At 36.9% G+C, this 14,746-nt stretch overlaps 3 protein-coding genes and 1 long non-coding RNA gene across 6 annotated transcripts; 2 read left to right on the forward strand and 2 right to left on the reverse strand.

Annotated features, from left to right (window-relative positions):
- The first annotated feature begins 857 nt into the window (after positions 1 to 857).
- On the forward strand, positions 858 to 4,928 carry LOC145208774 (sodium-dependent noradrenaline transporter-like). The gene is made up of 10 exons (XM_080079023.1): positions 858 to 1,015; positions 1,159 to 1,297; positions 1,543 to 1,701; positions 2,125 to 2,204; positions 2,485 to 2,612; positions 2,716 to 2,828; positions 3,185 to 3,416; positions 3,515 to 3,615; positions 3,724 to 3,891; positions 4,396 to 4,928. Exons 1-10 carry the CDS (start codon positions 858 to 860, stop codon positions 4,477 to 4,479), a joined length of 1,362 nt encoding a protein of 453 aa, XP_079935149.1. The 3' UTR covers positions 4,480 to 4,928.
- A 2,607-nt stretch (positions 4,929 to 7,535) lies between these two features.
- On the reverse strand, positions 7,536 to 9,747 carry LOC145208778 (uncharacterized). 3 transcript variants are annotated; one of them, XR_013854938.1, is made up of 3 exons: positions 9,169 to 9,734; positions 7,908 to 8,965; positions 7,536 to 7,819 (listed from the first exon to the last, which is right to left on the reverse strand). It is a non-coding gene; the product is annotated as an uncharacterized LOC145208778 (long non-coding RNA). The 3 variants fall into 3 exon arrangements; XR_013854939.1 differs by having other exon boundaries at positions 9,157 to 9,734; XR_013854937.1 differs by having other exon boundaries at positions 7,908 to 9,747.
- A 494-nt stretch (positions 9,748 to 10,241) lies between these two features.
- On the reverse strand, positions 10,242 to 11,669 carry LOC145208777 (transmembrane protein 138-like). The gene is made up of 3 exons (XM_080079025.1): positions 11,412 to 11,669; positions 11,032 to 11,211; positions 10,242 to 10,687 (listed from the first exon to the last, which is right to left on the reverse strand). Exons 1-3 carry the CDS (start codon positions 11,534 to 11,536, stop codon positions 10,510 to 10,512), a joined length of 483 nt encoding a protein of 160 aa, XP_079935151.1. The 5' UTR covers positions 11,537 to 11,669; the 3' UTR covers positions 10,242 to 10,509.
- A 389-nt stretch (positions 11,670 to 12,058) lies between these two features.
- LOC145208776 (uncharacterized) lies at positions 12,059 to 14,553 on the forward strand. Its single transcript, XM_080079024.1, has 6 exons — positions 12,059 to 12,339; positions 12,614 to 12,741; positions 13,002 to 13,152; positions 13,377 to 13,608; positions 14,041 to 14,198; positions 14,402 to 14,553. The coding sequence occupies exons 1-6, from the start codon at positions 12,210 to 12,212 to the stop codon at positions 14,536 to 14,538; spliced, it is 936 nt and encodes a 311-aa protein (XP_079935150.1). The 5' UTR covers positions 12,059 to 12,209; the 3' UTR covers positions 14,539 to 14,553.
- Positions 14,554 to 14,746: the final 193 nt, after the last annotated feature.

The raw sequence follows: 14,746 nt of genomic DNA on the forward strand, positions 1-14,746 counted from the left end.
GAACTAGATGTAAATCCGTTGGTTAAACTTTAAATGACAAATTCTGTTTCCAAAAAAGCATTATTTTAGTGCAAATTAACGAAAACGGATACTCTTTGCTGAAAACATTCCTAAAGCTGTTATGCACAACCATAAAAACCTTGCAAACGCTCCGTGATTCTAATTTTACAGTGGTTTATACTAGGGAGTCGAACCGCTTGTCATACGGGTTCAGGTTCGGTTCGGGTTCATTCGTTTTTGTTTTCAAGGGTTCGGGTTCAGTTCAGGTTGCAAATTATCGGGTACGAACCGGTTTGCGGTTTTTAAACCGGTTCGAATTTTTATTCATTTTAATTTAATTCTACCCATCATCTACCTGGCCTTATCAAAATCCAAAAGAATTTTGCAGGTGCAATGTTAGTTTTGACACGCCCTATAAGTGTTATCTCGCGTATTCTTCAGTGCGCTGTTTTCAATAAAAATCATAAAATTTAAAATAGACTGCAGTTTTTACTGGTTCGGTTTCGGTTCGGGTCCAACGCCAAACAACTTCGGTTCGGGTTTTCAGAAAAGCGTAATTAGCGGTTCGGGTTTAATGAAATTAACCGCTCAAACTGGTTCGCGAGTTCGGGTTCAGTTCCGGTTCGACTCCCTGGTTTATACATTAGTTAAACCAAAACTGACTTATTGATTGTAGTAAATACATTTTATTGCATGAGTTCAAACAATCTCACTATTTGTCTTTGTGCATTGTTGGTGACAATAGCAATTGTTGAAACGTATATATCATGGAATGCATTCACAAAACAAGCTCTCTGACAGTTATATATGTTTGGAATGCGCCCTAATTGTGTATATGTAAAGATTGTTATTTCAATATGTTTTATTTGTGTGGCAGCTCTTTTACATCTGTCTTACCTTGGGCAAATTGCAACCACACCTGGGCAAACTCAAAATGTGCTGATGCGATTTCAATGGCAGCTCACAACGGCAGTTGGAATTCTACCATGGAATCACCAGCGCAGCAGTTTTTCGAGTAATTGTGATAAAAATTTCAATCAGATTTTTCATACTAAGTACAAAATCAGCTTTTGTTAAAAATAAACAAACCATTAATTAAATCGCGAGAACTGATAAGATATTTCTATTCTAAAACAAAAACAATACTTACTTTCAAAGATATCATGTTTTGGGAATCAACAATTCACCTGGAATTGAGACTTTGGGTTCTCCACAGTTAAAAATTGTCATTTGTCTTTTCATTGTGTACTTTATTCTCTATTTCTGCCTATGGAAAGGGGTCAAGTCATCAGGAAAAGTACGTTCAGACAAAACGGCACTATTGCTTTGTTGTTTTCCTACAGCAAAGTTTGCACGTTGTTTAAGCTACAATGTCTTTTATCAATGCAGTTGGTGACAAGGTATTGTGGCTCACCTAATATGTTGTTTATGTTTTTTTCATGAGGTGTTCAATTGCCCAATGTTAAATAATACGCCTAAAGTTATAACAAACGTGCTAATTTCTAAAAGTTATTTTTTTAAATTATTTGTCATAACGTTTAGGCTGTTTGGGTGACCGCTACATTGCCTTACGTCGTTTTATTCATTCTACTTATTCGTGGTGCGATGCTGCCCGGTGCTGGGAAGGGAATTGCGTTTTATTTAAAACCAAAATGGGTTCTTCTAGCAGATCCGCTTGTGTGGTTGGAAGCAGCAGCTCAGGTAACAAAAACTTCACATGCCACGTTAAGCTTATAATAAAAAACGAACGAATGTTGTCTTTTCTCGTTCGCGTTTTAAACCGACAAAGATCCCCAAAACGAATATCAAATAGAAATGTTTTGTATGTTTGTTGAACTTTATCTATTTTAAGTCAGGGCTTCAGCTTCCACACTTTCGGAAGTAGCATGTAGGGGCAACGCATTTTAATCATACACCACAAGAGTAGGTCTGTAGCCAAAAAGCTTTTGATTACCAAAAAAATTAACCCCAAATTGAGACAAGACGTTGTGTATAATCTCCATTAATTAACAATTCGATCGTAAATACACAAAGTCTGTAATATTTTGGCAACATCCAAAACAAAGTCGCGTTTGTCAGACTGTAATAGTTAACTTAACTAAAAGAATTTCGTTATTTTTGTAGGTATTCTTTTCACTTGGACCAGGATTTGGGACACTTATTGCGTTATCCAGTTACAACAATTTCAACAATAACTGTCACAAGTAATTATTGCTTTCGAAATAGCAAAACACCAGTCACTTAAACCTTTGCAAGATTAACACAATTTAAGAACCTCCCTTGAACTGCAAAATAAACTTAATTTTCAAATCAATTGCCTGATTAAAACATAGTCTATCTAATTGGCACTATACCAGAATGTAAACAGGTGTAACTGATGTGGCCTTCATATCATTGAGCCGTTATTTTTACATTTAACTTATGAACAGATCCGTATGTATAGCGTACCAGAATGTATTTATTTTACGACAAACTTTCTTTTAGGGATGCTCTCATTGCAAGCACCATCAACTGCTTGACAAGCTTCATGGCTGGATTCGTGGTGTTTTCGGTCATGGGATATATGGCGCATATTCTGCACAAAGAAAACATCGAAGACGTTACTACCCCAGGTACTGTTCATACGCTTCAACAAATGTTGTTCAAATTAAGCACTCTTAGGCTATACAGCTTCTTTGAAGTACTTTAATAAAAAACATTGTGATAATATTTTAGGTCTTGGATTATTGTTTGTTGTTTATGGACAAGCACTGACAACGTTCGACGGTTCGGTTTTCTTTTCAATTATCTTCTTTCTAATGATTATTACCCTTGGCCTCGACAGCGCTGTAAGTATCATGTTGTGTTGTAAAAATTGGTTTGGCAACTTGGGCGGAAAAATTATTCTTAAAAACAGCTCGTCACAAAAGTCATAAATTCCGCCTACGTTCAAGTTTCTAGCTTAGGAAGAGAAAAATTAGACTTACAATTTGCCAATAAAATGTTAGGTCCGCTTGATGAAAACATCGTTTGGCTTGTAATGTAGGCCCTGCCTGGAATATACATGCAATTAGTTGTAAGTTAATAAGCCTAACTTAAGATAGTCACCTAAAATCTAACTGAACTGATTTTTATGATTAATTAGTTATTTGCGTTCATGTTTGAAATCTATTTCATTAGAGCCTAATCCAATACTTGTTTGAAGTTTGGTGGATTCGAAGCAATTATCACTGGACTTGGAGATGAATTTCCACGTCTGGTTGGGCAAAATCGAAAGTTGTTTGTGGCCGTGTTGATCTCTATTGTTTTCCTTGCATCGTTGTCAACCACCACAAACGGTGGAACATACGTCATTACCTTGCTAGAGATGTACGGTACAGGAGCTGCTATGATGGTTGTGGTTCTCTGTGAGGCGGTTGCAGTCAGCTGGTTTTACGGTACGCTATAGAAATCGTAGCATAGTTTTTACTTTAAAGTGGGGTGTTTCCGAATGCATGAAATTAGGTCTTTGTAAACATTAAAGTTTTGTACATAGGCGTTGAGAGGTTTGCTGAAGATATCAAGACAATGACGGGTCACAAACCCAATTTGTATTGGAAGATTTGCTGGAAGTACATCAGCCCCTTGTTTCTAATGGTAGATTTTTTTGAAATTTGTTTTTTTATTATGCATTGCAAACGGTTAATGTACATAAAAGTCCTTTTCGTCCTTTCGAAGCAAAACTTTTAATATTTTATGTTTCAGTTGATGATCATCATGAGCATTATTTTTACTGCTAATCTCGAATACGGATCTTACGTCTTTCCTGATTGGACAACGGTTTTTGGTTGGATGATTTCAATGTCTTCTATATTGCTAATACCGGCGTTTGCACTTTACATGTTTAGCCAGCAATCCGGATCACCAAAACAGGTAATAAATGAACGTACAGCGAATTTGTAAGACCTAAGTGACACACTAGGCCAGTGCTTGTCAACCTTTTTTGAAATGGTAATTAACCCTTATAACGTTTACTAAAAAGTTGTAGACCTCCCACAACCGGAACTTGTTAATAACATTTTACTTGAGATACAGTTGTAGGCTACCATGTATTGTACACTCCAGTAAGTCTGCTTTTAAACACAAACCTGGCTGTTGAGATATACTTGGTCATAGCATAGGTGTGTTGTATCTGGTACACCCCAGTACACTCCATCAATAGGGTACACCCTTTAAAAATTATGGTACATTCTGGGGTGTACGATACACCCAAAGCACTACACTGGGCTATGTGATATTTTAGCACTGGTGTACAGTTACTGTTAAATACCGTCTTATTGGCTACAGCTGTTAGGTTTCGGTCTACGTTTTCGGTCTTTTGGTGTACAATCTTTTTTTCTTGACAAATGTTACAATTTCCACTTTTTCGTTGTCTAGAGATGCCTTGCGATTGCATGGGTCCCAGCAAAACGACAAAGAAATGCTAGAGAAGATGCTCCTTTCACAACTGGTTCAGTTTGATGATGTTTGTAGTGTTTCCGAACGAAATAACGCAATAAACACTATTCAAAATACGAAACAAAACACCGCAATTTCTATGAAGATGTTTCAGTATGGACATCCATGCTCCTAAATGTGCTTTTTTGCATTTTATGTGACGTTTTTTTCCTCGACAATGTCGGCCTGTGCCTCAAGTTGGTTCCTTTGTAAGGTATAGAGTTGCAAAAGCAAAGTTTTTGTTGTAAAGATCTAAATAGTCTACCGCTGTTATAACTCATTTCCTTCTGACCGCAGAAAAAAAATTAATAACATGCTAGAACAAATAACCTTACTTTGTTTCGTTCGTGTAAAAAATACGCTGCCTTTACCATAGAAGGTGGGCTTTCTCTCTGTGTGTTGTACAGTCAAATTTGATTGCGTTTTCCAATCGCTATTTTGTTTCTGTTTCAACGTCTAAACAAGTCAGTTAGCAGGATTATGATTTTAAATACCCAAGGCCAGAGGTACTCACAGTTTTTCAGCATGCAAAGTAACCTACAGTATAAATTAAGTCAATACGATTAACTCATTACCAAACATATGAAAGAGTATTTTATTGTTTACGACGCAATGAAAACGCCAAATTTGTGCAATTTATGGGAAAATTCACCAAATTGAACCCTAATATGTCTACAGACATAGCCTACATATTCAGTTAACAATGATAGCTTTGCGGTTAGGCAATAGCACCCTTGCGATCAACTGCAACACCCCTATCCAATCTGACAGGAACAAAATAGCCCACTTGACCAGTCAACATAATAATGTCGTTTTACAGTCATTTATAACTTGGAACTAACGTTTGTGGGGTATATCTTGTGAAGCGGTCATCATGTAATTGTGTCAAATGTTTACATTAACTTTTGCATTTTGTGTGAAAAAGCATTTCTTAGAACAGTGGTTCTCAAACTTTTTTTGACCGCGACCCAAATCTGAGTTATATGAACATCTCACGACCGAAGCCTCAAACATCAAAAAATGTATTTTTTCTGATATGCATGAAAAAAGACGCAGACAGCCAGTTGTAATGATTAATTAGAAACAAATGATTGATTTATTGTAGCGTGTTTCATTAAATTGAAAGTTTTCTTTCATAAATCTTCAATGCACGGCTCTATTTTTAATTCAAGAGACCACTTGATATTTATATTCAGTAAAAGGTCTGTGATTCGACTTTTAACTGTCCTGTTCCACAACGAAACGGTCTGCAATTTCGAGGCCATGCACGTCGTCGCCGCATAGCATGTCAAAATGGCTGCAGGCTTAACGAGGTCGATTTGTTCGACAACACTGCATAACACAACACACATCGTGGCTTTGCAGCACCATGATCGTTGATAGAAGTGAATCCCAAATCTAAACATGTTTCCTTGTACGAATACTTGTCCTATTATTTCCCGTGCTACGACGTTACAATCGCCATTTGCCTAACAGTAAAGTTGGAAGCCTATTGTCGTCTGCATGTGGTAATGATTGGTTCATTTTACTGTACAACGAGGTCGAGTGAGTGGACTTTACTACTGCATTAAGTAAATTTGTTTGTGTTTACTTAATGCAGTAATGGTTCGTTCAGAACAGAATCACAATAGCGCGACCGATTTTTTGACCCTGCGCGACCCATGTTTGGGTCGCGACCCATACTTTGAGAACCACTGTCTTAGAACGACGTAAAATGGATTTAAACACGTTACAATAAGTTTTAAAGATATAACATTCTTGTTCGCTCAACAGCTAGGAAATAGTGAGTCAATTTCTTTTATTAGGCTACATGTTCTGTACAAACATACGGTGTTTTTCATTATTGCACATACTTCCTCATTTTTATACTGTTGTTTCTGGTACAACTTGATGTAGAACACAGCCTGTAGGTACCTGAGAAAGCATGATAGCTCTGTTAAAGGGCGCTATGACTTTATAATATTGCACATTGACACAAAAGAAATTCTATAAACCGAAAAGAAAAAGGTTTCCTCTGAAACAAACAATTCGTCTTCCCACAAATAACATGTCTTCGTCTTATTTCGCCAGTCCAGTCCGATCCAGTATGTTCTTGTTTATTCAATCTCAAAATGAAGAAAACAGCAAAATGTAACGAACACCCCTCTTCATGCATAAAACACGCACAATTCAACTAAGCGCAAGACATAGCTGTCTTCGTATCTTTTACTAAATATGTTTATTATCTGCCCCGCAACAAACAATACAAGTTTAACTGCATTTCCTATTTGGGATGAACAGGTTCCTGAAGCAAACATACTGTGTTTATTCGGTTGTGAGGCCCGGCTTTCCTACAGTTTGTACGTCAGCTTTTTCGGTTGTGAGGCCCGGCTTTTCCTACAGTTTGTACGTCGGCTTACAATCGAGTAAAAACGGTATTGTATATTAATTGTAAGAACATAAAACAGTGGTTCTTTTTCGGGGCCCTTACTCTTTTTTTCATGCGCCAATAACGGCGAAATCCGTGTGCGTCAATACCCTGTCAAATCTATAACCACCATTCGTAGCTTTTAAAACATTTCAAAAGTTTTCTGAACTTGCGACGCACCAGCAAATGAAAGTTAATGAGGAAACTTATTATTAGAGTTGTGTTCATTAACACAACAAAAAGCCACGAAATGGAACTATTCTGCGACCCCCTTGGAAAATTTAAACGACGCACCAGGGCGTCGCGACGCACAGTTTAAGAACTACTGGTGTAGGCCATTGCATCACTAAGGCTAGATCCACACAGGATTTCTTAGCGTACGCCCAAGAGCTGCCCCGCTGGCGCAGTGACGTCCACACAGACATAAATTTGAGCTCGCGCGCTGGCGCTCCGGCTCACACAGCCGCATTTTCACTGGGAACTCTTTTACATGTGCTTTTCACATGGTTAATGTTTGGCTGTACCATATCGGTTAATATAGATAAAGGTTATTCTTTCTATCCTTATGATTTGAATTTAGTTCTGTCTGGTAGGCTATACTTATAACAGTGATTAAGGAAGTTTCCTTTGGCAAAATCAACATGTGTTTTGCTGCCAATAAACATAGTTCAAAAATGCTCCAATTTGTTTTATTTGCAAGAGTTATAAACCATGACATCATGAAATAAGCAAACTTGGTAGTTCCAAATAAATGTGTTGCAAAAAGGTTAAATGCAGTTTTAACAAAACCAAACTTGCTAAAAAGTTAATTCACCTAAACATAAACCACACAAACATGTTGAACTAAAAACAATTATATAATCAGTCTTCTTCTGCTTCGTAAACCATTTACAATATTTCTTTCCATCAAATCTTTCTAGGGAAAAGGCCAGTGTGGCACCATCTGATCAGTTGTATCTGAAAACAAACAGATGAGTAAACATTTGTGTATCTGTTTGTAAATGTGTATATTGGCAGAAATTATACTTTTACAATTAAAAAATACCTTCATATGCAGTGTTTCCAAGATAGGTAACACAATGTTTTACAGCATCAGCCAGTTTTTAGAGCAGGGGTAGGCAACATACGGCCCGCGGGCCGGATCCGGCCCGCGACGGGATTTTGAGCGGCCCGCGGACAGTTTCCGGTCTTACATAATAATGTGGCCCGCGGCCACAGTCTGCCGCAATCCCCCATTACTTGCTTACTACGTCAAATTACAGTTGTAACGCACAGTAACGCTCCCCAATAGCAAAAAAATTCCCGCCGTTGTTACCATTGCACCATACGTCCATTGTTACGATATAACTACCAACCTTGTGTGTGTCCTACTTTAACGGTTTTCTTTGTTTCCACACGTATAGCCTAGTTCAGGGGTGGGGAACCTGCGGCCTAAAGGCCACATGCGGCTATTTAGGGCACTAAGTGCGGCCTTCGATGGCAAAATACATTTATAAGATGTTGATATAACCGACTGCACCAGGCGCTGAAAAAAATAGACAGAAACGTATTTTTGACTTTATTGCAGATTATTTTTTGATTAGTTCCAGGGCAGCGGTTTTCAAACAAGACCCATGTGGTCCCATAGTGGTACATAAAGCGATTTCCATAGTTAGGACTACCAAAAACTCCAGGTTCAGCAATTTCTAGGTTAAATAAATCCTGAATGTTGTAGTGAAGATGAAAATGTAGTGAGGAATTTTAATTAGCTGGGACCGTAAGTCCTACAAACTACGAGGAAATAGCAAAACGACCATTCTGTAAGTCAAAAAGTTTGAACATCACTGCCCTTGGCCTGGGAAACAGTCTATGCGGCCTACACGAGTGTCGATAAATCGTTTGGTAGCCTTTATAAACAAAAAGGTTCCCCACCCCTGGTTTAGGTGGTCAAAAATCCGTTTTAAATCACTGGATAAATACGCGATTAATGTATCGATTCAGGAATCCGGCCCGCCAAGTACTTCATTTTCCCATATCAGGCCCGCCGACTGGAGAAGTTGCCCGCCCCTGTTTTAGAGTGATGACCTAGCCTGAACCTCTTTTTTACTGGAGTTTCATGCTTTCCTGTTAAAAGTATTTTGTAAAGTTTTTAGAAATAAAAGAAACCAATGTTTGCTATCCTTTTTCCGTTTATATTTTTTAAACTCCTAAATACAACCTTGGCTGTGTTTACATTTTTACCTGCACATATGCAAGGCAATGTCAGTTTTAAAATTATATTCCTACAAGTTTCCAAAATGCATAACCAAACTTACCACATATATTACCTTTCAAAATCATTTTTAACCATGTCTTGCGGGTAGGCTTGAACACATACAACATAATTTAACAATTCCTGATTGCTGTAAATTGACAAAACCATGCTGAATAGTGGATAAGTCTTATTTTGCTGAACTGTAAGGCTACTTCAGAACTAGGAAATGGTTTCGTGGGAGCACCAAAACGAATACGAACTAGAGGAGCGGGATACGAAAAACTCATTAAACACGAACAAAGGCTATCAGGAAAGTTAACGGGTGCGTGCCCCCACAAGCAACTGTGCACAATTGATGTGCGATGGTTGATGTTCAAGTGCCTGCCATCATTGCAATAGAGGACATTCAAATTGGTATTTCGGTTTTCTTGACTTAAAAAAATAGAACTATATATATATTTCCTGCCCTAAAATCACTATACATTACACACATGATATACATTTCGCCCAGCAAGTAAAGTTCCTGAACATCAGAAGTTCACAATTCAAAACTGCGCTGGCTTGCCGGCGTGAGCTGAATCAAATTTATTTAGCCAGCGCTCGCGCGCTCGGCAAAACGCGAGCGTGGTTTCAAGCTCCACGCCACCTTGTAGGCGAAATCTCACGCTTTGCAGCCGAGTCGAAAGCGTACGCTCGCAACAGGGCTTACGGCAAGAATTTGCACAATGTGCGCCAAAATGTGCAGGTCGAAATGTGCGCACATTTCGACCTGCACATTTTCGAGCACATTGTGCAAAAAACGCTCGCATGCCCGTCTCTACGCTCGCGCGCCGGCGTTTTACGCTGGCTATAAAAGAACAAACCAACTATGCGCCGGCGCGCGAGCGTGTGTGTGGATCTAGCCTAAGGTATCGTGACATCATATTTCCACATCTAGTTGGGGACTTGTGACGTGAATTTGGTGAGTGTTGTCTCCAAGTTAAGTAAATTTACAAGTAACATAGTAACGTACGTGTTTGTGCACTGGCAATATCCGCTACAACAAGCTACGAACTGTAGTGTGCTTTGATCAAACGAGTCACCTGGCTTCACGAAGTTTATCGCCCAAAAAAGAAAGTATAACTTAAAAAATCGACGCCTTTGGGCTCAACTAGTAAAATTGTTATTGTTGTTTTGCGGTACTGAGCATAGAATTACACAAAACAAAAAGTATGCAACACGTGCAGAGCAAAACATTGTGTGTGGTTACGGTTAAAACATTGATATGAAAATAGTTACACAAAGTAGCAAAATAGACTGTATTCAACAAATCACAGTGTTAACACGATCCCTTACATTTTGCAAAAACAATTTCAAGTTGTTGCACTAACAAATACCAGGCATGGCAACCAATTCAAAAAATAGGTTCCTTTTTTCATCTAGGAGCCATTTGATTCCTTAACCATTCACTGCTTTTGTAAAACCTTGAATCACCCAAACGCAAGGCTGTAATTTTGTAATAATAATAGTAGATCGGAGACCAGCCTCTTTGTACAATGTACAAAAAGTAATATCCACCGAGTGCAAACAAGTAGGCATTAGGGTCAGTCCACCTGCAATACAAAACAAAGGTAAATGATTCTAGAACTTACACCAAGCATGCACATGAATGTCGACCACTCTGAGCATTAATGGAGCTAGGGAATTTATATACCCAAGGAAGAATATTGCTTACAATTGTTTTTACTTGGTACAAAACCTGAGTAACCTGTTTTCTTCAGGCTGTTGAAAACCACGGTTTTCCTAACTCAGGCATTTAATTGAAAAGCTCACCAGAATGACAAGATTTTTACAAAAATCTAACAAAGATTTCATGCCAATTTTGAAGTACATGAATGATAATGCTTAACTGATACTAGAAACAAAAAAATAAAATAAACCAAAAACAGTATCTTACTTTACAACAAGTGTCCATGCTTGTATGCCAATTGACAAACATAGGTAGATGATGGTTACAATAATTGCCACTCTGAACTTATGTAGCATCACTCTTATAAAACCCGCTTGAAAGGTTGTGGTATTGAAAAGTTCCAAAAACAGAATGATAAGAGTAAAAACAATGCATGTGTCTTGAAGTCTATCAAACAATAAAAATGAATAAAAACACAACAATTTAAAAAAATAATTTGGGGCAGAAAAACAGCTGCTGAATAATGACACACTAGCATTGCCATTTAAATGTCTTATGGATTATTAATTGTTAGGCATTTCGTTTTGCATAATATAAAAGCAAAATCAACACAGGTTAAACCTACACAGCAAACAAATACTACTTACATAAACAAAACTAGCTGAATAACGTTCGTTGGGTTGATAAGAGCAATTGTGGCGTTGATAACCAAATCGTACAACAAAAGTAGCAACTGAAGTGTTAAAATCAAGGTGTAATTCAAAACCTCCATTGCCGATTGCGTGTCCTTTGTTCCTTAAGTTAACAAATTATAAAAGAAATCCATAACAAAAGTTAAGAAGTAACTGTTTACAGTTTGACTTCTCTTCGTTACCAGATAACAACGGAGATTTCAACGCAAAATATTTGTAATTTTGAACGTTTAATCCGGAGCGACAGAGTAAAACTGAAACAAAATGTTTAAAACACTTGTTTGTTTTTTGTTAAATTCTCACAAAAAACTAATTTCGTGTTTTTTATGATCTTTGATGTTAAAAACAAAGTCAAATTAAAAAATCTCCTAGAAAGAAGAACATGCCATTCCTCTGCTCATGTGTTTTTGGCACATTTTCTTATTTCAAACAATACTTTTAAGCATTGTTTTTAAACTTTCCTAGGTTGTAAAAATATAAGTTACTGTTTTTTAACAAAATTATCAGTGCAATTTGACTGTTTTCCGCCGGTGCGCAATCAAGCAGAACTACACTAGAATGATTATGTTGTCAAATCATAGAATTCTAAAAATTCTATGTTTTTAGAATTCTATGGTCAAATGACAATTGACCTGTTCTAAAGCTGCTGAGTTGTTGGGTGCAGCTTCTTGTTCTCGTTTGTTTACTCTTCTCTCTCCAAGAAGCTACTTTTTGTGACTCTACTGTCTGCGAATAATCATGATCACGTAAAGCATGCGATTTTCCCTTCAACCTCGAAGGATTTTTGGGTCTTTCCTGGTTGTATCATTTTGTACGGTCGTATTTTTGCACACCAAAACATTTTGGCGGCATATGATGGCCGATTTTAAGGAAAAGAAAGCGTGTAAGTATTTCAATAACGAAAGTGTGTTCGAAGCTGTGACCATTATGTTTGTTTCTACCTTGCTAAATACTTCATATTTTCAAATATGATTTTGCAAGTTACTTAAAGCTGTATCTTAAGGACCAAAATGTTAAAAGGGCAATTTTGCTCCTAATTAGAGGTTTAAGTGTAATAACTAATTGTGCTTGGTATGTTTTTTCGTTTTGTTTTATAGCAAGGGGTATTAACACATTAGCTTTATAATAGCTTTCACTACACTGTCCTGCTGGTTTAGGTGGTGAACTGTTGGATTACATTGCCGAGAATCTTGTGATCAGATACACTGTGCTTAGTAATACTGGTTGGGTGAAAAATCAGCATGAAATCATTCTTACCAACAATGGAGATCGCACAATTAGCCAGGTACATCTGTTTGATCCATAATTTCATGTACAATTAAAAATCCTAATTAAAAAGTTTGCTGTTTATTTTTTGTGTTGAGTAACATAAGTGTTTTGTAACTTAATCTTTGTTATTGTTTTCAGTGTTAACAAGTAAATTTAAAATTAATCATAAGAAAGATGTATTTGTTTTTACTAAAGATAACATACTGTTTTTGCCAAACACTGGTACAAACTTCTTCATTACATGTGCCTAAGTTTCTCTTTTAATTTTGTTTGTAGGGACAATGGTCAATATACTTTAATCATATGTATCTTCCCGAAGGAGATCATTTTCGTTTTCGAAGGTCTTACCCAATTCCAGGCTCCCAGTTTGTTTTAACACATTTGGATGGGACATTTCTAAAATTATCTCCTCAATCAAGCTTCAAAGGTATGTTCCTTGTTGTGCATGTAGTAACATTGTCTTTACTTTACTTGAAAATTTTGTGTTAGTTCTTTGAGAGGAATTCTTGTCCAGTGTAATTGAAGTTAATGACAATGCTATTTTATGAGAATTCCCCTACATTCAATATGTGTGTATTTTTATTTTACACATCCAATGCACTAGTTAAAGGTTTTGCATTTTGATTCTTTACTTGTGAATTTTTTTACTAGGTATTGCCCCTGAAACTGCAGTAATTGTGAGGATAAATTCCCCCGCCATTGCTGCACGTTGCTATGTTTTGCCGCGTTGGTATGTAGCTGCACCAAATTGCAGACCCAGAATAATTAGGGTAACCGATGATGAAAAACTGGAATTTGTAAGTGATTTTAACCACCCTTCGCAATGGAAAAGAGGGGACAATGACAATTCTGATCCATTTACCCCTGCGCACCGTCTCACCAAGTAAGAGACATGCCCTAATATATTTTTGTAGGTGATAAAGTTTGACAGAAAGGTATACTGATAAGGTAGGGTGACCAAAATTCCTGATGGTTTTACAAAGGGGAAAGTTAACCAAGGCTCATAGGCACAATTTTGGGGCGATCTAAGCATTTTGTCGGGATTATGTTATCTTTATGAACCTAAAAAGTCACCAAATAGCCTTTAATTCATTTTTATCAGTTGTTTTACAAGTATGCACATAAACCTTGAAGTCCCTAAGGAAAAGAATTCGGAGACTTCTGTAGGTTAGGCTACTGGATGCTAAAATTTTAAACATTAGGTTTTTTTCAAGTTATTTCCAGATAGGGATTTTACTCCAAAATTCCAGATGTCTTGTAACCTAGATAGGAGTAACTTTACCTTACCTGCTGTGTTATTTATTTACCCTTTTAGCTACAATATTTTGGATAAAGGAGAGTCACCACTGCGAATAATTCCAAAACCAATCTCTTCCATAATAAGTAGTGAGGAAACTGTTGATCTGTCATCAGGAAAATGGAATTTATGCAATTCACCACCAGAATTTAGTGCAGAAATAAAGAAATTTGGTGGTATGTCAAAGTGTTTTTTCTTGACACACATAAATGTACAATAAACAAATATATGTGCTTCATGCAGAAATTGGTAACAATATTTTGGACTTGCGATAATTTTCACTCAGCATAGCATCTTAAAGAACTATAATAATGATTTAGTTTGTTGTATAAGTTTTAAATTTCTTTTTTATAACCTTAAATATTTTGCCACTTTTCAGAAGTTTTTGGCCTTAGCGTTTTACCTGAAAAAGAGCCTTGTCCACCAACTCATGCAATCCAGTTTATTCATGAACAAATTCCTGACATACCTCTTAGCGATGAAGCATATTCTTTGACAATCGAGGGTGTCAAGTAAGTGTTTTTTATTGTCCCATATACTCCATAAATTAAAAAAGCAATGTACTAAGAAAAATAAGTGTATACAAATTGTTTAGTAGTGTGTCATAAATACAATTAAGCTGTTTGTTTCAGAACATAAAGGTTTACATATTTAATTGTTGCGTTGACAAAAATGATATATATTGTTTATTGCTAAAATGTCATTTGTATTTGCATCTTTTGGC

This window comes from Phallusia mammillata, unplaced genomic scaffold, assembly GCF_965637545.1.
Source record: "Phallusia mammillata unplaced genomic scaffold, kaPhaMamm4.hap1.1 HAP1_SCAFFOLD_354, whole genome shotgun sequence".
NCBI lineage: Eukaryota > Metazoa > Chordata > Ascidiacea > Phlebobranchia > Ascidiidae > Phallusia > Phallusia mammillata.